This window comes from Ranitomeya imitator, chromosome 7, assembly GCF_032444005.1.
Source record: "Ranitomeya imitator isolate aRanImi1 chromosome 7, aRanImi1.pri, whole genome shotgun sequence".
Classification (NCBI taxonomy): domain Eukaryota; kingdom Metazoa; phylum Chordata; class Amphibia; order Anura; family Dendrobatidae; genus Ranitomeya; species Ranitomeya imitator.
The window spans coordinates 193,794,353-193,819,953 of record NC_091288.1 but is presented as its reverse complement, the minus strand read 5'-3'; the positions used below and the strand labels follow the sequence as shown (position 1 = coordinate 193,819,953).

Genomic DNA, 25,601 nt, shown 5'->3' with positions numbered 1-25,601 from the left:
CGACCTTAACTGGCTTATCTGGCCACAAGATCATTCCAACAATGACCACCTAAGGATGACCTTAACTGTCTTATCTGACCACAAAATCATCCTAACATTGACCACCTGACAATGACTTTAACTGACTTATCTGGCCACAAGATCATCCCAACAATGACCTTAACTGTCTTATCTGACCACAAAATCATCCTAACATTGACCACCTGACAATGACTTTAACTGGCTTTTCTGGCCACAAAATCATCCTAACAATGACCTTAACTGTCTTATCTGACCACAAGATCATCCCAACAATGACCACCTAACAATGACCTTAAGTAACTTATCTGGCCACAAGATCATCCCAACAATGACCACCTAACAATGGCCTTAACTGGCTTATCTAGCCACAAGATCATCCCAACAATGACCACCTAACAATGACCTTAACTGACTTATCTGGCCACAAGATCATCCCAACAATGACCACCTAACAACGACCTTAACTGGCTTATCTGGCCACAAGATCATCCTAACAATGACCACCTAAGGATGACCTTAACTGTCTTATCTGACCACAAAATCATCCCAACAATGACCACCTAACAATGACCTTAAGTAACTTATCTGGCCACAAGATCATCCCAACAATGACCACCTAACAATGGCCTTAACTGGCTTATCTAGCCACAAGATCATCCCAACAATGACCACCTAACAATGACCTTAACTGACTTATCTGGCCACAAGATCATCCCAACAATGACCACCTAACAACGACCTTAACTGGCTTATCTGGCCACAAGATCATCCTAACAATGACCACCTAAGGATGACCTTAACTGTCTTATCTGACCACAAAATCATCCTAACATTGACCACTTGACAATGACTTTAACTGGCTTTTCTGGCCACAAAATCATCCTAACAAGGCCCTCCTAACAATGACCTTAACTGGCTGATCTGGCCAAAAAAAATCATCCTAACAATGACCACCTAACAATGACCTTAAGTAACTTATCTGGCCACAAGATCATCCTAACAATGACCATCTAACAATTAACTTAACTGGCTTATCTGGCTACAAGATCATTAATTGTCGGGAAGTTCGTTAGTGGAACTGAGAACCATCTCACATTTTGAGGAAACTCATTTAAGTGGAAATGCGAATAACAAATGTTAATCATTAGAGCCGCTAAACAGTTTTATCACGGAAAAAAAATCTGTTTTTCCTGTGCAGCTATTTCCACAAAAGATTGACAAGAAAATGAGCTTATCGTAAACATGAGATCTGTGTTCGTCTCCGGGGATTACATGACTTTTTAATTAAATCTCCCAAGCTTGTAAAATAGAGACGTTGACGATCGGCAACCAAGTTTGAAAAGTGCTTAATAAAAGAGCTGGTCTCGTTTTTTAGTAGAAAGGTGTCACAACATTGACGCAATAACATGCAGAGTGTCCACAAGGCAAAGGCGGGGGTCATGTATAGGCGGTAGTGGTATGTAGACTCCTTTAATGCGTTGACATCCTTTATTTCCTCTTTTAGGAGTCAATAAAAAATGTACTTTACATACTGCAATGTATTTAGAATTCCAGAAGGTCTAGATCCCATATATACAGTAACTTGTAAAATGCATTTTTTGGAGTGACAGACCCCATAACATATGTTACATATCGTGCATCTTAGTACTTTGCCATTCTATGGCTTATTGCATTGTACATATATCTTTAGGATCCAAATTCTCTGCCTGTTAAAGATGCATCTTCATAGGAGCTGGAGCTTCCAGATCTACACAGCCTTAGTTAAAGGGAGTGTTCCATCTCATTACTGATTGGCAAATGCACAGCTGACTTAGTGCAGCAGCCTCTTCATTTTCTGGATTGATGGGACTGCCAAGTTGTCAGACCCTCAACAATAGACCATCACTTTCTGAAATTGGAATCACTGGGATCCAACCCTCAATCCTGAGACTGAAGGAGAACACGCAGCAACTGGGTGATAGGGAACGCCCCAGGGCACGCCATCAATGCTGCTGGCATTCCATTCCTTAAATCATGGGGGGCTCTAGAGGTCAGACCCCAGTAATAATTAAAGTGGTTTTCTGATTAAAAAAAAGTCTCTTTCCTTTTTCTTATTTTTTCTTGTGCTTTACTTGCCCACACCCTGTCCAGTACTGAGTCTCCATCACTGCTCCCAGTTATTGTTTGCATCGTTGAAGTCACATCAACAGAGCAACTGAGTCGCTAAACTCACTGATTGGCTGCAGCGCTGTCAATGTGATGTCAGCATTGCAGACAATAACTGACACCAGGACTCAGAGCCGGACCCAGGGAGGGGGAGGAAAGTACAGCTTGTTCGTTTCTTCAAAATAAACTGCAACCTGGAGACCAGTGTTTTCCAAAATCTGAAATGATGACACCAAAGTTAGCCAACTTTTTTTTTTTTATTGGAAAAAATTTGATTTGACTTCAGTTGATATAAAGTTTTGTTTTTTAGAATATTATATTTTCAGGCATTTTTTTTTTGCAAGGTGAAATGTACCTTTCATTGGCACCATTTTGGTGCCCGTATGATTCTCTGATTACTTTTTATTCCTTTTTTTTTTTAAGTCGACGTGATCAGAAACAGAGTTTCTGCTATTTTGATTTCTTTTCTGTCTTAGTCCTCAGAATATAGAATAAATATTTGCATATTTTATTGGTTCAGACAATTAGACATATGTTGTTTTTTTTTTAGATTTTTCTATTTTGACTATGGGAAATTTAGACTATTATTTTTTTTGGGGGGGAGGGGGCAAATATATTTTTTATATGATGTATGTATATGTATGTGTATATATCTGTGTGCGTAAATGTGTGTGTATATATATATATATATATATATATATATATATATATATATATACAGTGGGGCAAAAAAGTATTTAGTCAGTCAGCAATAGTGCAAGTTCCACCACTTAAAAAGATGAGAGGCGTCTGTAATTTACATCATAGGTAGACCTCAACTATGGGAGACAAACTGAGAAAAAAAAATCCAGAAAATCACATTGTCTGTTTTTTTAACAATTTATTTGCATATTATGGTGGAAAATAAGTATTTGGTCAGAAACAAACAATCAAGATTTCTGGCTCTCACAGACCTGTAACTTCTTCTTTAAGAGTCTCCTCTTTCCTCCACTCATTACCTGTAGTAATGGCACCTGTTTAAACTTGTTATCAGTATAAAAAGACACCTGTGCACACCCTCAAACAGTCTGACTCCAAACTCCACTATGGTAAAGACCAAAGAGCTGTCAAAGGACACCAGAAACAAAATTGTAGCCCTGCACCAGGCTGGGAAGACTGAATCTGCAATAGCCAACCAGCTTGGAGTGAAGAAATCAACAGTGGGAGCAATAATTAGAAAATGGAAGACATACAAGACCACTGATAATCTCCCTCGATCTGGGGCTCCACGCAAAATCCCACCCCGTGGGGTCAGAATGATCACAAGAACGGTGAGCAAAAATCCCAGAACCACGCGGGGGGACCTAGTGAATGAACTGCAGAGAGCTGGGACCAATGTAACAAGGCCTACCATAAGTAACACACTACGCCACCATGGACTCAGATCCTGCAGTGCCAGACGTGTCCCACTGCTTAAGCCAGTACATGTCCGGGCCCGTCTGAAGTTTGCTAGAGAGCATTTGGATGATCCAGAGGAGTTTTGGGAGAATGTCCTATGGTCTGATGAAACCAAACTGGAACTGTTTGATAGAAACACAACTTGTCGTGTTTGGAGGAAAAAGAATACTGAGTTGCATCCATCAAACACCATACCTACTGTAAAGCATGGTGGTGGAAACATCATGCTTTGGGGCTGTTTCTCTGCAAAGGGGCCAGGACGACTGATCCGGGTACATGAAAGAATGAATGGGGCCATGTATTGTGAGATTTTGAGTGCAAACCTCCTTCCATCAGCAAGGGCATTGAAGATGAAACGTGGCTGGGCCTTTCAACATGACAATGATCCAAAGCACACCGCTAGGGCAACGAAGGAGTGGCTTCGTAAGAAGCATTTCAAGGTCCTGGAGTGGCCTAGCCAGTCTCCAGATCTCAACCCTATAGAAAACCTTTGGAGGGAGTTGAAAGTCCGTGTTGCCAAGCGAAAAGCCAAAAACATCACTGCTCTAGAGGAGATCTGCATGGAGGAATGGGCCAACATACCAACAACAGTGTGTGGCAACCTTGTGAAGACTTACAGAAAACGTTTGACCTCTGTCATTGCCAACAAAGGATATATTACAAAGTATTGAGATGAAATTTTGTTTCTGACCAAATACTTATTTTCCACCATAATATGCAAATAAAATGTTAAAAAAACAGACAATGTGATTTTCTGGATTTTTTTTTCTCAGTTTGTCTCCCATAGTTGAGGTCTACCTATGATGTAAATTACAGACGCCTCTCATCTTTTTAAGTGGTGGAACTTGCACTATTGCTGACTGACTAAATACTTTTTTGCCCCACTGTATATATATAATTTATTACTCCTTTTTAGGGAACTTGAACTTGTGATCTCTTATGCAGTCTATTGTATAACTCCAGTAGACATGCTGGAGCACATGGGTATAATAACATAGCAGACATGGGAGGGTCTACCATAACAACCCATCGGCCCCCCATTCATAACCTCCTAACCAGTCACCATTGAAAACAGTATCTAAGAGGCTAACTCCCATTGCAGCAGTTATTCTTAGCTCCTGAGACCCCTCCATATACTAAGTGCAAACATCCATTATAAATATACGTCAGATGTTGCTAGGAGGTTAACTTATTAAATTCTGGCAGTGTGCAGCTGCCACTAGGGGGAGCTTGGGAGCTTACTGCATACAATTCCCACATTAAATGCAATAATAAAACAGTATGCAGCTCCCCCTAGTGGTGACTGCAAGCTGTCAAAATTTTTACTATCTAATTTTGTTTTCCAATTAATTTGCACACAATGTTAAAACTTTGAATTACATTAAATGGTGTTAAGAACTGAATATTTTCTTAAACCCTATTACATTCCAATTGGCAGATCAGTGATATAAATGTTCTATTGGGCCTAGACATCAGAAGGGAAAATGATATTCCGCATGACTGCTATTCATGGCCGATCATGCTGCTTCCAACCAGTGAAAAGTGGCAGCTGCACACCCCCATCCTTCATAGGAATTTATTATCAAAGTGTATGGGGTGGTATTAGAAAATTTGCAATTACCTGCTGTGTTTTCCTGTTTATACAAATGTTATTCGTGGGCATAAATCACATATTAGTTTTACCCTATATCACAACGTGTTATTATACTGACAGACGATGGCGGATATGAGCAGCGGGGCTGACGCTGTAATTTAGGCACTCCTGATGTTTTATTCACCTATAGAATAAACATTAATTGGAAATAATTTGTCTTTATCTGTGTCGGTATAAAGTATTGGTAGGAGTAACGCACGGCTCCATGTCATCGTAGAGCGAGGAAACGATGATTGATGCGGCCGTACCCGCCATGTATGCTCTCGTTCCATTTGCGCCACCTTAATCCGCGCTTGACTCGACGCGTCCGCGGTTTGAATAATGCTCTTAATGATTTGATGCGGGAGTTAAACGTCTGATCGGCTCGTGTTTTCCTAGGAAGCAGGTCCCAGCTGTAATCCAATTCTGCAAATATTATAGCACGGAATGAATGTCTGAATTAACAAATGTGTTGCAGAGAGACACGGCGCTGAGCAAGAAGGCATCTGGCGCGGTGATTCACGAAATGCTACTCGCCCAGCTGCTACAGTACGAACACAAGCAGACAGAGGTGAGCGGACAACAACCTCGTCTTCACCATCGTACTGGAGCTGTGAAGTAGAAAAGTGACCGACACCAGTTTTATTAATAAATGTCTCGGCTTGGAGCATGTCATCCAGGCAGAAATTGACGTCAGGATCCACTCGTTCTCTAATTACTCTGGGTTCTGCGTCAGAGCTTTTAAGCAAAGAGTAAACGTATCTTTAATTTTAGTTTCCTAAATCAATAGTACATATGGAAGCTTAAAGGAAACCTTTCAGTAGGTTCAACCCTCCTAAACCGTCTATATGGGCATGTAGGTCATAAGAAGCTGAATAAAATGACACCTTGATGTCTGCAATCCGACATCTTATTCCAGAGAAATCCACATTTTTCTTAATATGTAAATGAGCTGTTAAGATCTATGGGCCAGGCATAGATCTCCCCGGGAGTCTGCCCCCAGGGCTAATATTAAATGAAACTTTACTAGTGTAAGACACATAGATTAGGAGAGCAGACTGTCAGTCATGACATGTCTTACAGTACTAACGCCCCTTTTAATTTTGCAATAAGTTCTGGATGCAAATACTCAGGGAGATCTATGTCCCACCCATAGATCTTGACAGCTCATTTGCATATTAAAAAAACAAGGATTTCTCTGGAATAAGACAATGGATTGCAAATATCAAGGTTATTCAACTTTTTATGACATACGTGCCCATAGAGAAGGCTTAAGAGGATTGATTCGACTGACACATTTCCTTTAATAATATATCTTATTAGATAAATTTGCTTATTTATTCTCCTGGACTGATCTTTAATTTTCAAAATTCACAATTTATGGGTAAAATCTGTCTTCAGTGAGTATAGATATTCTCATTACTGAGATAGGAGATGACAGTTGGTGCTCATTAGCATCTATGGAGAACTATCACTGTCCTTTCAGGGTAACTTGCAGCAGAATGTCTGTCACTGCCTCTGGCTCCTCCCCCTCCATAGATTTCTAAAAGCACCAACTGTCCCCTTTTATATTAATAATGAAAAAGTCTGTCTTCATACAGATTTTCACCCCTGCGTTGAAAAGAAAAGATCAGTGCAAGAAGAGAAGAAGCAGATTTCTCTGATAAGATATATTACGTACAATTACTCTTTAACGCCCAATAGGTGATAATTTGCTAATTCCTGATCATCCAACCAATCCCGAGAACAAGGCTCATGCATGCCTCCACTCAATTCATTGTCCGTGGGACTATTGCGATAGCACTATAATTCATGACAGTCCTATAGACAATGAATGGGGCTCAAGTGGCGGCCAATATTTCGTTCATCAGAGCCTTGTTCTCAGGAGCCTGTGGATAGATGATGACTTGCTAACAAGGGAATAACCTTTTATTTAGCAAGCAATAATTAGTTCTGCCAACCAGAGCAGAAAATCCACTACCTGCTCCCATGACCATTCCACCAGAAGGGAATTTTTTTTTAAGTAAAATTATATAAAGGGGTTGTCCACTACTTGGACTACACCTTCTCGAATGACTTCAGCTCCTGAGTTTGCCGTCACTGGACCAGCACTGGGGTAGGAGGTGAGGATAAGTTTTCAGCTATTCTTGCTAGCCGTATACAAATGATCACCTTGTGACTGTGGTGCCCTGTGGCCAGTGCTGAAGACTGTGTGTTATAGTAATGGAGTAATTTATTGTTTCAGGTTGAATTTTGGAACTGGAAGGGGGAAGTGAGCAAGCACGCGTACACGCTAATGTCACACCATAGCATGCAGACGGACATCTCATTTCTACAACAGTCCGTCATGTAAGTATTGGGAATTTGTTCTTCTCAGCCTACTCCAGACCATATTCTGTATTTTGAACCTGTCTAAATGCAGAGTAAAAAATGTTATCTGCTCCCCGGTAACCTGAAATTTGATTTTTCTTTTACACAAATCTGTCTTTTTACTAGAGCATTTCTCCGACCCCTAATGTGGACACTTTCATATTCGTCAGGGATGGAGGGCACGTTGTTGTAGGACCCCTCTTGGCTCTTGCTAGACGTTTTCTGACTCAAAAAGGCAGCTTGGAAGCCTATTCATCTGCTACCATTTTGTATCTACTGGCCCAATGCAGACCATACTTAGAATCCCAGTTCAGTTCATTTGTAGGCAGTTCAGATGCACACCATACAGGTTAGCAAAGTTCCTGCCAGATAGAACAAGTCCAGCATCTCAAATAAGAGAAAAACATCAAGCATTATTTTGGATCCAGATTAAAATCCGACTGACAAAAAGTGTTGACGTATGTCAGGCCTTTAAGACAATTGTCTCATCTTCCTAAATTGGTAAAAATTGCAAACTGTTAAAAAACAAGCAACTGTGCAATATACCTCTTATTAGGAGTTAAGAACGGAGGGATTTTTAACTCTATAGTTTACAGCTGAAGGTTACCAGCCATCTATGCAGTTTATCAGCACTGGCTAGTCTCCTAGGCAAAGAGCGCGCTGCCAAGCTCCTTGCTATACAGCTTGCCAGCGCTGCTCTGAAATTAGCAGGATTGCCTCTGTCAGCAGCATCAGAGAGTTCACAGTCTGGGCCAGTGGCTCAGCCATGCCACCAGGAAGAAGTGTGTGTCACTTCGAAATGCATTGATTAAAACTAGACTTGCCGTCTTCAATAATTGGCAGTGCGAAAAGAATCAACAAATTCTCCATATCTTAATTTTATCGGTTTCACAACCCATGGATCCACAGCAGCTCAGCAACGTTTTTAACTTCATAAAATTATGGATCAGGTTAGCATAATCTGATAACTATTGTAATTGTTTGTCGGATAATACCCTATTTGCGCTACTTTCTCCCCAGTTTTTTTTACCATCACAAACTGTCAATCATTGGGAACTCACCACCCCTTGGCAAGGAGGAATCCAATAAGCTGTGTTGAGAAAACTCCTCAACACACCTGCTGGCAATAGTTCTCATGCATTTAAAATAAAAACTAAACAAATGTTGCCATGGTTACAGAATAAATAAACCGTGTGTAGTCTGATCCTGCTGTCGCACTCATTTCCATTGTCATCCAGAGAATAACGAGAAGTAGAGGACAAGTGAAAGGAAATGTGATGGTAGGATCAGAATATACAAGCTTCGTCTTCAAGAATAATGAATGTGATTCAATTTTTATAATAATACAATAAATAAAATTGGTTGCAAATGCGGGATGCCAATTATGTAGCTAACGGTAAAATCCAGAACAGGGTTTGCTACTTTTATACAAACTTTGGAACTTTCTCTATTACCATATGTTAAAGCGAATCTGTCACCGGGATTTTGTTGCCCCATCTGATAGCAGCATAATGTAGGGGCAGAGACCCTGATTCCAGTGATGTGTCTCTTACTGGGCTGCTAATAAATTCACTGTTTTATCTGCTGCAGATCTACCAGTTCTCTGAATTCTGAGTTCCGCATAGCTCCACCCACACCACTGATTGGCCGCTTTCTGTGAGCACAGTGCATAGGCAGAAAGCTGCCAATCAGCAGTGCAGGTGTGGATATACAGGGATCACTAATTTTCAAGTGATTATTCTCCAGCTACAGAAAGCAGTCCAGTAAGTGACACATCACTGGAGTCAAGTTGTCCATCCCTAAATTATGCTGCTCTCAGATTTGGTGGCAGAAACTCAGTGAGAGTTTCCCTTTAAAATAGATTGTAAGAAAGGAGGGAGAAGATAAATAGAAATAAATTACGGGCAGGTTGTACTGATGGATTCATAGGAGGGAGAATATGACTTTAGTAGGTAAAAGCTCAATTTAAAAAAAAAATTGCTTTACGGGTGACACATTGGCATTGAGGCACGAAGTAATTTCAGGAGAACTGCTGATCACATAGATACTTGACTGATTCTTGCTTTGAACATTTTATATTGTTAGAAAGTATATCTTGTCTCCGTTCCAAAGATCATGTGTGGAGCTTTTATTAAAGTCATTGAATGGCATCTAAAGCTGGTGAAAGGAAATGTCAGAGGCCATTGATTCCCATAGTGCGGCATAACGGGCAGAGCGCTGGCACATTCATCTAATCCTCTCTAAGAGCAAAGCTTGATACTTATTGATCTGTGAACCTGAAGGGCTCTTACCATCTCCCACTAAACACTCTGGAGTTTTATTATTAGACCTCAAGTTACTTTGTCTCAAAAATGTCAAGTCGCTATGATTAAAGAACGGTATAATGTGAAAAATTACCGGGAATTAGGATGTATGTGGAGCTAAAATGGATTACTTACTCTCTTATGGGATTTTTCTTGTCTGTGCCATTAAACAAAAATTGCCAGAATTGCTGTTTTTCCTTTACCACACCTATCCAAAATAATACAATAAAAAGCAATTAAAAGTTGTTAATACCCCAAAAATGGTACCGGCAGAAACCTCAACTTGCCAAACTAAAAACAAACCCTCACTTGGCTCCATTGGCGAAAAAATAAAAAAATTACTGATTTTTGAAAATGGAGACACAAACCAATTTTTTTTATGTTCCTATTTTTTTTTTTCTCCACTTAAAAATACAAAAAATACAAAATTGGTATTACCATAATTTACTCATCTAAAAAAATCACCATTTTGACTACATAATGAATGTTGTGAAAAGAAAACCCCAAAAAACAATGGCGGAATTCCGTTTCATTTTTTTTCACCGTTTCACACCATTTGGATTTTTTTGCCTGATTTTTTTTTTTTCAGTACATTGTATGGTAGAATAATTGGCGTTGTTTAAAGCTACAACCTGCCCGACATGAGACAATCTTAGGACTATTTGGATGAGAAAAAAAAATGGTTCTTGGAGGAGGAGGGAGGTGAAATTAACGAAAGCGTAAAAGTGACAAATAGGAAGGGGTTAAAGAGGGAAAAAACTCAGAGTTAAAAAAAGGGATTGTTAACCTGTGACATGTTCATTACATGGTGTTAAGAACACAATATCAAGTCCAGCAAAATAGCGCTTAAATGGGTATCATCACAGACAGGATTACAATAAAATACATCACATCAAAGCCGGACGCAGATAACGCAGGTTTACACCATTGACAATAAGGGATGGGCAAAGCTCACCCTGTCCAGTGACTAATGCACTGAGCATGCTCAGAACACTCTTCTATAAAAATCAATGATCATTTTCACAATATCGCTGTCTATGGTCTATGTGACTGCTGTAAAGCTTATTTCTAAAATGCTGTTATAAAAAAAAAGAACCAGTAAGATGACTGACCCCATAATTACAAGTGGTTCTCACTAAATCACTAAAGTGAAATTCATATATTATATAGAGTCATTACAAACAGAGTGATCTATTTCAAGTGTTTATTTCTGTTAATGTTGATGATTATGGCTTACAGCCAATGAGAACCCAGAAGTCATTATCTCAGTAAATTAGAATAATTAACAAAAAACACCTGCAAATCCTCCTAAGCTTTTAAAAAGGTCCCTTAGTCTGTTTCAGTAACTCCACAATCATGGGGAAGACTGCTGACTTGATAGATGTCCAGAAGGCGTCATTGACACACTTCACAAGGAATGGTAAGCTACAGAAGGTCATTGCTAAAGAAGCCGGCTGTTCACAGAGTGCTGGATCCAAGCATATTAATGGAAAGTTGTGTGGTAGAAAAAGGTGCACAAGCAACCGGGATAACCACAGCCTGGAAAGGATTGTTAAGAAAAGGCCATTCAAAAATTTGGTGGAGAAAAAAAAAAGCCACCACATACAGATGTATCCAGGACGTGGGCTACAAGTGTCGCATTCCTTGCGTCAGCCATTCATGACCAATAGACAACGCCAGAAGCGTCTTACCTGGGCCAAGGAGAAAAAGAACCGGACTGATGTCAGTGGTCCAAGGTGGTGTTTTCAGATGTAAGTAAATGTTAAATTTCATTTGGAAATCGAGGTCCCAGAGTCTGGAGGAAGAGTGGAGAGGCCACAATCCAAGCTGCTGGAGGTCTAGTGTGAAGTCTCGACAATCAGTGATGGTTTGGGGAGCCATGTCATCTGCTGGTGTAGGTCCACTGTGTTTTATCAAGACCAAAGTCATCGCAGCCGTCTACCAGGAAATTTTAGAGCACTTCATGCTTCCCTCTGCCGACAAGCTTTTTGGAGATGGAAATGTCATCCTCCAGCAGGACTTGGCCCCTGTCCACACTGCCAAAAGTACCAATACCTGGTGTAAAAACAACAGTATCACTGTGCTTGATTGGCCAGGAAACTCACCTGACCTTAACCCCATAGAGAATCTGAGGTATTGTCAATAGGAAGATGAGACATCAGACCCTTCAATGCAGACGAGCTGAAGGCTGATATCAAGGCAACCTGGGCTTCCATAACCCCTCAGCAGTGCCACAGGCTGATCGCCTCCATGCCACGCCGCATTGATGCAGTAATTGATACAAAAGGAGCCCCGACCAAGTATTGAGAGCATTTACTGAACATACATTTCAGTAGGCCAACATTTCAGATTTTGAAATCATTTTTTAAGCTGGTGTTATAAAGTATTCTAATTTACTGAGATAATGACTTTAGGGTTTTCATTGGCTGTAAGTCATAATCATCAACATTAACAGAAATAAACACTTGAAATAGATCACTCTGTTTGTAATGACTCTATATAATATAGGAGTTTTACTTTTTGTATTGAAGAACTGAAATAAATTCACTTTTTGATGATGTTCTAATTTAGTGAGAAGCACTTGTATGTACAGAATTAAAAAAAAAATGTTTATGTAATAATTTTAAAGTCTGTACTCATAGCAAACTATGCTGACCTTAATTTCTCTCAAACAGAAAATGGCAGGCGTTCAGCAAACACCACCAAGTGCAACCTCTGGATTACAGTTATCTGCTTGGACTTCTTAAGAACATTGAAGAGCAATGGGATCCGACCTTATGTACAAGAGAACTGGTATCCGCTTTATGTACAAGCTGTGATCCGTCTATCTATCTATCTATCTATCTATCTATCTATCTATCTATCTATCTATCTATCTATCTATCTATCTATCTATCTATCTATTTATTTTCTATCATCTATCTATTATCTATCTATCATCTATCTATGTGTCTATTATCTATTGGTTATCTATCTTTTTATCTATCTATATCATCTGGGAATGGATGAGATGAGTTACAGAGAAAGTGCCCATGTCTTGTCAGATAGGGCCTGGAGTACATAGTGAGTGAACCAAAAGGTTCAAGGTGAGCACTGCCACATTCTGGGGTGACCGAGGTGAGGAGACCAAGTACGGAGATGGCGAGATCCGGAGCATAAGTGACTAATAGACGGAGTGGCCTTCCCGAAACGGGTCCTAGAAGAGAACGCCTAGCCATGAGACTTAGAGCTTATAATGTCAGAAGGTAATGGGCCTTAAACAGGACTGAGTAGGTGGGATGCGGAAAGTGTCCCGGGTGGGGGTTTCAGAGCAATCAGCATTACCGGAAAGAGGACGTGGAATCGCAGAGCAAGTAAACAACACTTGTTAATCAGGACTGTGGCGTCAAAGCCGGTTGTAGTGAAGTAGTGAGAAACGAGGCATAGAGTACACTATTGACTACTATTGACTACGACGGAAGGACACTGTGTGGAAAATGCTTCAACTTGTAAAGGAAATGTCCATAAGACTTTGCACCCACTATCCCTTGTATATAACCCTGATCAAGTTACCATTCAGTAAAGCGTTTTTTTGTTGAATGGCGGTCTCCCTCATTGAACTGTGAAATATCTGGTCCTGGCAAACCCACAACATCAGTTACATGTGACCTGCACGGGCGTAGCGCCCTCCCAGCACAAGTCCACACACCCAGCCAGGACCCCATTTTCATGTAACGTTATGTGGCGTAGCAGGTACCACCCCACACCATGTTATAGCTGCATAATGAGTTAGCTGAGAATCCGTCAGTCACCTTGCCATGATGGGCTGAGAGTCAGTGTGTTAAGGTCACTGATATTACTCTGAATACTAATTCCCTGCAAAGGCAAAGTGGCTTTTTGGGGGCACCCCTGGCAGCGAAACCCTGTGCCCCTCGCTGCCAATACATGCATCGTCAGAGGGAGACTTGAAACTTTGAAACTCCTATAAATGACCTTGAAAACCATATTTTCCCTTTTTGGCGGTGAGATCCTATCTATATACAGCACATCCGCAGTATTGGCTAGAGGCATCGCCAGCGAGCTCTGCATCCAACATCGGCCCAGCAGCACAAATTTGATTTGTGACTTGTTTGGAAATTCACCGCCAAATCATACATGTTTGTAAAGCATCACGTATTTAGTACACAGTCATGTGGAGCATGCCTGGAATCTCTATATATCGATTTATCCCCTGCCAGGTCTACATTTATATTTATTTAGTTTGTTTTTCCTCCATCTCTCAACTATTTGGCCAGAAAAAGAACAAATTGATCTAGATGGGAAATTCAGAATGGATTACATTTTTCTATCGCGGTTAGATTTTCCTCCTTTTTTTTTTAATAATTATGACTTATTGAAGGAGGTAACGGAAAACGGACACATTGAATTAGAGAAATTGAAACCTGTACATTTAGAATTCTAATTAAATTATGTCTTATTCGACAATTGTGCCATTTCGCTGAACCCTAGAGTTTATGGTATCATTCCTCATTCAGATTTCCATTTTTCACGTACATTTTTCCTCTGTATTTTTTATGGATAGGACAAGGGCTACTCAATCATGGAGTCATGTCCGTGGGAGCTCCTACAGAGTGCTATTAGTGAAGGCCCTGAAGGTCCATTTACACTGCAGGATTATCATGAAAGAGTGTTTCTAGGAAGTCTCGTTTTCCGATAATTGTAAAGTGTAAACAGGCTACTAAACACCCGACCAACATGCAAAATGCTTGTTTGTTGGGTGAAATGATCTTTTGGTTTACACAAACTATCATCATTCTCGGCAGCGCATGGTTCTGTGTAAACAGGATTCATACTGCTGAGAACAATGGCAGCCTGTGCATACAGATCAATTTACTACAGATCAATCAGTGAGCATTTCGAGTGCGGTCTGCCTGTATGACCATGCTAGTAATCGACCAACGAATGGCAAAAATGTTACCGGTTGGTGATCATTTAACACTGCGCATTGCATTGTATAAATTAAATTTTAAATTTCACACTCCCTATCATTCCCATATCATGGCCCCTATACAGTACGATGCCCCCATGTAGTATGATGCCTCCAAAATGCAGTGTGATGCCCATGCAGTACATTCGCCATACACTGTATGATGACCAAAGAGCGCCCCCAGCATAATATCATGATGATCTGACACCTGAGGATGGATGGAGAGATGGATAAGAATATAGGGAGAGGGGCTCCATTTACAGATTTACTACATGCAAGCCAACTGGCGATTGTTCGTAGGGGATAGAGGGGCGGACAGAGAGAATGGGGTTCCCCTTTAAGCACTCTCATCTATTGCTCCCACGATGTCCATACAGTATTATTAGAATGTTCATTCATTATTCTGTGTCCATTACTGAAGGAGGAGAATTTGGCAGAAAGCTTCACCCTCTTCACCGAATATAGTCTCCTGCTGCTGAAGAAACTGAGGGACAACTTCCCGGTGCTGAACACAACCGTTATCGGACGCCTGGAATTTATGTTAAGGTAATAAACCTCTAAACGAAACACATCACTGGCCCGATCATCCACATATCTTTACTAACTATTCGGGGGTGGTCATGTGTTTGGCGCAGGTGCCTCAACCAGATCCAGAACATGCAAGCCTTTAAGACCGTGTGCCCTTTCCACAATGAACTGCATCTGGAGATCGCCACTGTGCTAAAGGTATCCGTCTATATAGACATTAAGGCTATAAAATGGCCAAGCGGCCATGTTTGGTGAGCAAATGTTTTTATTTCGTGGTAGAACACACGGTAAAGGGGACATCTTAGTAAATCCTCGAATAGATGGGTGACAACTAGTGATGGGGTAAGGTGTTATCTGAGCATACTCGGGTGCTAACCGAACGTCTTTGGCGTGCTCGAAAAATAAGTTTGAGTCCCCGTGGCTACATGTCTCGCGACTGTTTGACAGCCGCAACACATGCAGGGATTGTCTAACAAACAGGCAATTACTGCATGTGTTGCGCCTGTCATACAGCCGCGAGAGATGTGGTCACGGGGACTCGAACATATTTTTCGAGCACGCCGCAGACACCCGTTTAGCACCCGAGCATGCTCAGATAACACCTTATCCCAGGACTTTGGCTCATCACTAGTGACAACTAACATGGCAGCCATTGAAACACTTTTCTGGACTTAGCACTGCACTGTTAAACATTCCGTAAGATATGGGGGTAGGAGAATTGGTCACTGGAACCCTCGGAAAGAGGGCTGAAGAGCGATCAAATGATCACTGGATCAAGAATGAAAAAAGAAGGTAAAATTTAATAGAAATGTTTTAAAACCTAATTAAAAATATCAACATTTAAATCAAGCTTAACCCCTTCCCGACCTGTGACACAGCGTATGCGTCATGAAAGTCGGTGCCAATCCGACCTGTGACGCATATGCTGTGTCACAGAAAGATCGCGTCCCTGCAGATCGGGTGAAAGGGTTAACTCCCATTTCACCCGATCTGCAGGGACAGGGGGAGTGGTAGTTTAGCCCAGGGGGGGTGGCTTCACCCCCCCCGTGGCTACGATCGCTCTGATTGGCTGTTGAAAGTGAAACTGCCAATCAGAGCGATTTGTAATATTTCACCTAAAAAACTGGTGAAATATTACAATCCAGCCATGGCCGATGCTGCAATATCATCGGCCATGGCTGGAAATACTAATGTGCCCCCACCCCACCCCACCGATCGCCCCCCCAGCCCCCCGATCTGTGCAGCGCTCCCCTCCGTCCTGTGCTCCGCTCCCCCGTCCTCCTGTCCGCTCCCCCGTGCTCCAGTCAACCCCCCCGCACTCCGATCACCCCCCCCCGCACAGCGATCCCCCCCCGTGCTCCGATCACCCCCCCCTGCACAGCGATCCCCCACCCCGTGCTCCAATCCACCCGCACGCACACCGATCCTCATCCGTGCTCCGACGCCCCCCACCCCGTGCTCCGACGCCTCCCCCCCCGTGCTCCGACGCCCCCCCGTGCCCTGATCTCCCCCCCCCCTTATACTTACCGAGCCTGCCGGTGTCCGTCTTCTTTCCTGGGCGCCGCCATCTTCCAAAATGGCGGGCGCATGTGCAGTGCGCCCGCCGAATCTGCCGGCCGGCAGATTCGTTCCAGAGTGAATTTTGATCACTGAGATAGGTTATATCTCAGTGATCAAAATAAAAAAATAGTAAATGACCCCCCCCCCCTTTGTCACCCATAGGTAGGGACAATAAAAAAAATAAAGAATTTTTTTTTTTTCACTAAGGTTGGGGTTAGGGTTAGGGGTAGGGGTAGGGTTAGGGCTAGGGTTAGGGGTAGGGTTAGGGTTCGGGATGTGCACACGTATTCTGGTCCTCTGCGGATTTTTCCGCAGAGGATTTGATAAATCCGCAGTGCTACACCGCTGTGGATTTACCGCGGTTTTTCTGCGCATTTCACTGCAGTTTTACAACTGCGATTTTCTATTGGAGCAGTTGTAAAACCGCTGCGGAATCCGCAGAAAGAAGAGACATGCTGCAGAATGTAAACCGCTGCGTTTCCGTGCTGTTTTTCTGCAGCATGTGTACAGCGATTTTTGTTTCCCATAGGTTTACATTGAATTGTAAACTCATGGGAAACTGCTGCGGATCCGCAGCGTTTTCCGCAGCGTGTGCACATACCTTTAGAATTAGACTATGTGCACACGGTGCGGATTTGGCTGAGGATTCACAGCGGATTGGCCGCTGCGGATCCGCAGCAGTGTTCCATCAGGTTTACAGTACCATGTAAACATATGGAAAACCAAATCCGCTGTGCCCATGGTGCGGAAAATACCGTGCGGAAACGCTGTGTTGTATTTTCCGCAGCATGTCAATTCTTTGTGCGGATTCCGCAGCGTTTTACACCTGTTCCAATAGGAATCCACAGGTGAAATCCGCACAAAAAACACTGGCAATCCGCGGTAAATCCGCAGGTAAAACGCAGTGCCTTTTACCCGCGCATTTTTCAAAAATGGTGCTGAAAAATCTCATACGAATCCGCAACGTTGGCACATAGCCTTAGGGTTAGGGTTGGGTTGGAATTAGGGTTGTGGTTAGGGGTGTGTTGGGGTTAGGGTTGTGATTAGGGTTACGGCTACAGTTGGGATAAGGTTTAGGGGTGTGTTGGAGTTAGAATTGAGGGGTTTCCACTGTTTAGGCACATCAGGGGGTCTCCAAACGCAACATGGCGCCACCATTGATTCCAGCCAATCTTGTATTCAAAAAGTCAAATGGTGCTCCCTCACTTCCGAGCCCCGACGTGTGCCCAAACAGTGGTTTACCCCCACATATGGGGTACCAGCATACTCAGGACAAACTGCGCAACAATGACTGGGGTCTAATTTCTCCTGTTACCCTTGAGAAAATAAAAAATTGCTTGCTAAAACATAATTTTTGAGGAAAGAAAAATGATTTTTTATTTTCACGGCTCTGCGTTGTAAACGTCTGTGAAGCACTTGGGGGTTCAAAGTGCTCAGCACATATCTAGATAAGTTCCTTTGGGGGTCTAGTTTCCAAAATGGGGTCACTTGTGGGGGGTTTCTACTGTTTAGGCACACCAGGGGCTCTGCAAACGCAACGTGACGCCCGCAGACCATTCCATCAAAGTCTGCATTTCAAAAGTCACTACTTCCCTTCTGAGCCCCGACGTGTGCCCAAACAGTGGTTTACCCCCACACAAGGGGTATCGGCATACTCAGGAGAAACTGGACAACAACTTTTGTGGTCCAATTTCTCCTGTAACCCTTGGGAAAATAAAAAATTCTGGGCTAAAAAATTATTTTTGAGGAGAGAAAACGTATTTATTATTTTCAGGGCTCTGCGTTATAAACTTCTGTGAAGCACTTGGGGGTTGAAAGTGCTCACCACATATCTAGATAATTTCATTTCGGGGTCTAGTTTCCGAAATGGGGTGACTTGTGGGGGGTTTCTACTGTTTAGTCACATCAGGGGCTCTGCAAACGCAACGTGACGCCCGTAGAGCATTCCATCAAAGTCTGTATTTCAAAACGTCACTACTTCACTTCCGAGCCCCGGCAAGTGCCCAAATAGTAGTTTACCCCCACATGTGGGGTATCACCGTACTCAGGAGAAACTGGACAACAAATATTGGGGTCAAATTTCACCTGTTACCATTGGGAAAATTAAAAAATTCTGGGCTAAAAAATTATTTTTGAGGAAATAAAACGTATTTATTATTTTCACTGCTCTGTGTTATGAACTTCTGTGAAGCACTTGGGGGTTCAAAGTGCTCACCTCACATCTAGAGAAGTTCCTTTCGGGGTCTAGTTTCCAAAATGGGGTCACTTGTGGGGGGTTTCTACTGTTTAGCCACATCAGGGGCTCTGCAAACGCAACGTGACGCCTGCAGAGCATTCCATCAAAGTCTGCATTTCAAAACGTCACTACTTCACTTCCGAGCCCCAGCATGTGCCTAAACAGTGGTTTACCCCCACATATGGGGTATCAGCGTACTCAGGAGAAACTGGACAACAACTTTTGGGGTCAAATTTCTCCTGTTACCCTTGGGAAAATAAAAAATTGAGGCAAAAAAATCATTTTTGAGAAAAGAAAAATTATTTTTTATTTTCATGGCTCTGCATTATAAACTTCTGTGAAGCACCTGGGGGTTTAAAGTACTCAATATGCATCTAGATAAGTTCCTTGGGGGGTCTAGTTTCCAAAATGGGGTCACTTGTGGGGGAGCTTCAATGCATAGGCACACAGGGGCTCTCCAAATGCGACATGGTGTCCGCTAACAATTGGAGCTAATTTTCCATTCAAAAAGTCAAAAGGCGCGCCTTCCCTTCCGAGCCCTGCCGTGTGCCCAAACAGTGGTTTACCCCCACATATGAGGTATCGGCGTACTCGGGAGAAATTGCTCAACAAATTTTAGGATCCATTTTATCCTATTGCCCATGTGAAAATAAAAAATTGAGGCGAAAAGAAATTTTTTGTGAAAAAAAAGTACTTTTTCATTTTTACAGATCAATTTGTGAAGCACCTGGGCGTTTAAAGGGCTCACTATGCATCTAGATAAGTTCCTTGGGGCGTCTAGTTTCCAAAATGGGGTCACTTGTGGGGGAGCTCCAATTTTTAGGCACACGGGGGCTCTCCAAACGTGACATGGTGTCCGCTAACGATGGAGATAATTTTTCATTCAAAAAGTCAAATGGCGCTCCTTCCCTTCCGATCCTTACCATGTGCCCAAACAGTGGTTTACCCCCACATGTGAGGTATAGGTGCACTCAGGAGAAATTGCCCAACAAATTTTAGGATCCATTTTATCCTGTTGTCCATCTGAAAATGAAAAAATTGAGGCGAAAATAATTTTTTTGTGAAAAAAAAGTACTTTTTCATTTTTACAGATCAATTTGTGAAGCACCTGGGGGTTTAAAGGGCTCACTATGCATCTAGATAAGTTCCTTGGGGCGTCTAGTTTCCAAAATGGGGTCACTTGTGGGGGAGCTCCAATTGTTAGGCACACGGGGGCTCTCCAAACGTGACATGGTGTCTGCTAAAGAGTGCAGCCAATTTTTCATTCAAAAAGTCAAATGGCGCTCCTTCCCTTCCAAGCCCTGCCGTGCGCCCAAACAGTGGTTTACCCCCACATATGAGGTATCAGCGTACTCAGGACAAATTGGACAACTTTCGTTGTTCAGTTTCTCCTTTTACCATTGGGAAAATAAAAAAATTGTTGCTGAAAAATCATTTTTGTGACTAAAAAGTTAAATGTTAATTTTTTCCTTCCATGTTGCTTCTGCTGCTGTGAAGCACCTGAAGGGTTAATAAACTTCTTGAATGTGGTTTTGTGCACCTTGAGGGGTGCAGTTTTTAGAATGGTGTCACTTTTGGGTATTTTCAGCCATATAGACCCCTCAAACTGACTTCAAATGTGAGGTGGTCCCTAAAAAAAATGGTTTTGTAAATTTCGTTGTAAAAATGAGAAATCGCTGGTCAAATTTTAACCCTTATAACTTCCTAGCAAAAAAAAAATTTGTTTCCAAAATTGTGCTGATGTAAAGTAGACGTGTGGGAAATGTTATTTGTTAACTATTTTGTGTCACATAACTCTCTGGTTTAACAGAATAAAATTTCAAAATGTGAAAATTGCGAAATTTTCAAAATTTTCGCCAAATTTCCGTTTTTATCACAATTAAACACAGAATTTATTGACCTAAATTTACCACTAACATGAAGCCCAATATGTCACGAAAAAACAATCTCAGAACCGCTAGGATCCATTGAAGCGTTCCTGAGTTATTACCTCATAAAGGGACACTGGTCAGAATTGCAAAAAACGGCAAGGTCTTTAAGGTCAAAATAGGCTGGGTCATGAAGGGGTTAAACCCCTTTTTTCAGTTGAAAAGTAAACGAAAAAGGGACAAAAATTACATATTTTGGTATTGTGTCTATGAAAGCCCGATCTATAGAAAAATAAAATTATTTATATGGTACCTTAAAAAGAATCAAGACAGAATTGTAATTTTTTGGTCTCTAGTTTCCCCATAAATACTAATAAAAAGAATTCCAAACATTGTATTTACCCCAAAATGGAATTTTTCAACCACTAGACTATAATACAAACCGTATAAGTTTGGTACGGCCGTAATCATATAGATTGAACAATCATATTGCCAGGTCATTATTATCATACAATGAACACCGCAAAACTCAACCCTAAAAACAATGGAGGAATTATGGGTTTCTTTTACTATTTCACCCCAGTTATATATTTTTTTTTCCAATTTCAGTACATTATATGGAAAAATGAATGGTGTAATTCAATAGACAACTAGTTCCACAACAAAAAGCCCTTGTTTGGATACGTTGATGGGAAAAGATAAACCGTTATGACTCTTGTGAGGAGGGGAAGAAAAGCGAAAGCGGAAAATTGGAAATCGGACAGTAGGGAAAATGGGAAGATGGAAAATGCTGGCACCCTCAGATAACTTTGACCAAGGTTTCAGACCTTAATTGCTAACCTGTTAGGGTTATGGCTTGTTCACTATCACCGTCAGGAAAGGCCAGGTGATGGAAATTTCCCAACTTTATAAAAACCCAGCCTTATCTAACCTTGTGCCAAAAACAGCAGCCATGGGTTCTTCTAAGCAGCTGCCTAGTACTCTGAAAATGAAAATGGTGGAGGCCCACAAAGCAGGAGAAGGCTATAGGAAGATAGCAAAGGGTTTTGAAGTTGCACTTTCCTCAGTTCCAAATGTAATTAAGAAATGGCCGCTCAGAAAGATTTAGCAGACTTTGAAGTTGTGGTACATTGTTCTACTGTTCAGAGACACCTGCATAAATATGGCCTTCGTGAAAGAGTCATCAGAAGAAAACCTCTCCTCCATTCTCACCATAAAATTCAGTGTCAGAAGTGTGCAAAAGAACATCTATAAACAAGCCTGATGCATTTTGGAAACAAGTCCTGTGGACCGATGAGGTTAAAATAGAACTCTTTGGCCACAATGATCAAAAGTGTGTGTGTGGAGGAAAAAGGACACAGAATTTCAGGAAAAGAACATCTCACCAACCATTAAGCATGAGGGTGGATCAATCATGCTTTGAAGTTGTGTTCCAGCCAATGGCACGGGGAACATTTCACAGGATGGAAGAATGGATTCAATGACATTTCAACAAATTCTTCATGCAAACATAACACCATCTGTAAAAAAGCTGAATGCGAAAAGAGGATGGTATCTGCAAATAGATAATGATCCTAAACACAAGTCAGAATCCACAATAGACGAGCTCAAAAGGCATAAACTGAAGGTATTACAATGGCCCTCACTGTCCCCTAATCTGATCCTCATTGAAAATCTATGGCTAAGCCTGAAAATAGCAGAGGATCCAAGACGCCCCAGGAATCTCACAGAACTGGAAGAATGGATGAAAAGCCCTCAAAGAAGAATTAAAGGTCTCTTGTCTGGCTACTAAAATTGTTTACAAGAGATGATACTTACAAAAGGGGGTGCTACTAGGTACTAACCATGCAAGGTGCACAAACTTTTCCATCGACCCATTTTCCTTTTTTTAATTTTTAAAATGTAAATGAACATTATTATTTTTCCTAAAATGCAAAGAAAATGTGTCATCTATAACTTTAGGCCTTTTAGAGATCATTTCATCTTCATCTTGCTTAACAGATAAGAATGTCAGGAATATAAGAAGGTAATTTTTTTATTGATATATGTTAATTATGGAAATTTATCAAGAATGAATAAATTGATCTAAATAACAAATCAAATCGCTTCTTTCATTTTCAAAAACGTCTCTGAACAATGAGAACTGGACTCTGATTGGTTGTAATGGACAACTGCTCGGGGTTTGTCTTTGCGCGGGTTTTGATAAATCGCCCCTGTTGCACTTTGATCCATGAACCCATTAATATCCAGAAAGAAAGAAAGCCTGCTCGATTCACGAAATACGGTGACATTTTCGAGGAGCTTCTCCTAAGTGATACAATATAAAGCCATAAACAAGAGAAGATTATTTTAGTTTCCGTGGCGGAGAAGCTAAAATCACGCGCAGCCGAGTGATATGAGGTCCCGGCTTTTATCAAATAACACTTTATTGAAAAGCCGCTTCTCGTCGTGAAGATTGAGGCTGAGAGGAATCATTACACTCAGTCATTTGCTTCAATTTCTGTCTTCCAGAAAGGAACATTGGAGTGGTACGAAAAGACGTATACGTCCTATAAACCAGAAGAAAAGGTGCGCTACTCCATCTCCAGGGACAGGCCTTGTATATTCATTTATCACCGCCATATTTTAATGCATGAGTTATTACCGGCTATAGAGCGATAATTTCTATATACGGGAAGCAGAATCTACAGATAATTTCTCCTATAAACCTCTGCAGCCACTGTATGCGTACTGTGTATAGGCTCCTCAACATTGAAACTGCAAGACAAAGAAGGAAAAGTGGTGGATCTATGGACATCACTCACAAGTTAATGATATGCAAATAATGTCATAAAAATGGAAACTGCATTTTCAAAACATCTTGCTTTATTCAGTATCGAGAATGACTGCCATGCCCCCAAAAAACCTGCACTTACAGCCTTGGCAAGCTATCAATGAAGTTATTAATGGTTGCCTGAGGAAAGTTCTGCCATGCTGAATGCATTTGGGCAAATCATCAAGATTCGCTACCGGGAGCTCTTTGCAGTTGCCAACCAATGACGTCCTAGATGTGCTCGATGGGAGACATGTCGGAAGATGCTGAAGGCCAAGGTTTATGTCATGCAGGCTGATCACAGTGAAATGAGCAATAAGCAGCTAGGCATTATCGTATTGAAAAAACAGCCCACAGACCATTTTCATGTTCCGTCTTGAGGGCCTCTTCATGGTGTTGACCATGTGGTCTCCAGAGAAATCTTCAGCTATCATTGCATCCAAGACAAAAACTTGACTCCTTCTCTGAAGCCGATAGACCTCCATTTCAGCCTCCATTGTCGTCTTGCTCTGAGGATGGTAGAGTGTGGTCAATGGAGCACTTGTAGTTGGATGTCTGGCTCGTAGACCAGTGTCATGCAAATGGCTTTTGATGGTTTGTGTAAACTCTGTCTGACAGATGAGGTTTGGTATGTGATGTCTAATTTCACTTACAGAATGAATCACCGTGCAAAATTTGTCAAATCTGGTGAGACCACGTGGTTAACACCGCGAAGAGGCCTTCACGGGAGAACATAGCACTGGTTCTATGGTTCTACTCCCAGTATCCTGTTGTGGGGTGGCATAATGTACGGAAGTGGGGCCCCTTTAGTCTCCATTCCAGGTACACATACAGTCCGGCAATACATAGATTTGGTTGTGGAACCAGTGGTACTTCCATTTCTCCAAAGCGTCCCAGAAACCATTTTTCAGCATGACAACGCAAGCATTATTTTCCTCCTACTACTGTACACAGCCTGCATGGCCTAAATGTGCTACCATGGCCAGCCACCTCTCCGTACTTCTCTCCCATCGTGAACATCTGAGACGTCTTTGGTCGGCAATTGCAAAGGGAGCTGCCAGCAGCAGATCTTGATGACTTGGCCAAGTGCATTCAGCATGGAAGATCATTCCTCAGACAGCCATTATTAAACTCATTGATAGCAGCCAAAGCATGTCAGTGAGGGGATTTTTGCAGGTGGCGATAGGTGATATGAAAATTTTGTTCACATTTTTTTACATCATTTGCATATTATCCATCCTGTGAAAAATATCTAAGATATGTGTATGTGTTTAGAATGATGTGGAGCAGCTCCGGTGTTTGGTGAAGTTGTCCGATGCCGTTCATGATGATATCGAGAAGAGTCAGAACGTCTACAACAAGCTCTTTGTCAGGTGCGTGCTGTAAAACGACAGGAGACGCCGATGCCGATGATTCCTACATAATCTCTACCAAATACATAGGCCAACATTTATCAAAAATAGAAAATGTGCACCAAATCTTCAACTCTGACATAATACATTTGGTGCAAATTACTCCAGGAAACTCTTTAATCAGGGAAGAACACTAATGAACGGTAGATTGTGCCCTGAAACCAATATATCAAATGGAGCAAAATATTGTGCAATTGTATCTAATGGCGCACACTCGTTAATGTCAAATTTTGCACTAATTGCTGCCTTTGATGCACGCCTTTTAATCTATCTAGGATATGTGATTTTTTTTGCGCTTTTTATGTAGAAA

The 25,601-nt window shown here is 41.6% G+C and overlaps 1 protein-coding gene across 1 annotated transcript in view; it reads left to right on the top strand.

Annotated features, from left to right (window-relative positions):
* Positions 1-25,601, top strand: part of BAIAP3 (BAI1 associated protein 3) — a 236,132-nt gene that overhangs the window by 168,318 nt on the left and 42,213 nt on the right. The window contains exons 13-19 of the mRNA XM_069734301.1: positions 5,715-5,807; positions 7,482-7,585; positions 12,585-12,702; positions 15,297-15,421; positions 15,511-15,601; positions 23,579-23,635; positions 25,155-25,252. Of these exons, the coding sequence (XP_069590402.1) occupies positions 5,715-5,807; positions 7,482-7,585; positions 12,585-12,702; positions 15,297-15,421; positions 15,511-15,601; positions 23,579-23,635; positions 25,155-25,252 (686 nt within the window). The remainder of the gene's footprint in view (positions 1-5,714; positions 5,808-7,481; positions 7,586-12,584; positions 12,703-15,296; positions 15,422-15,510; positions 15,602-23,578; positions 23,636-25,154; positions 25,253-25,601) is intronic.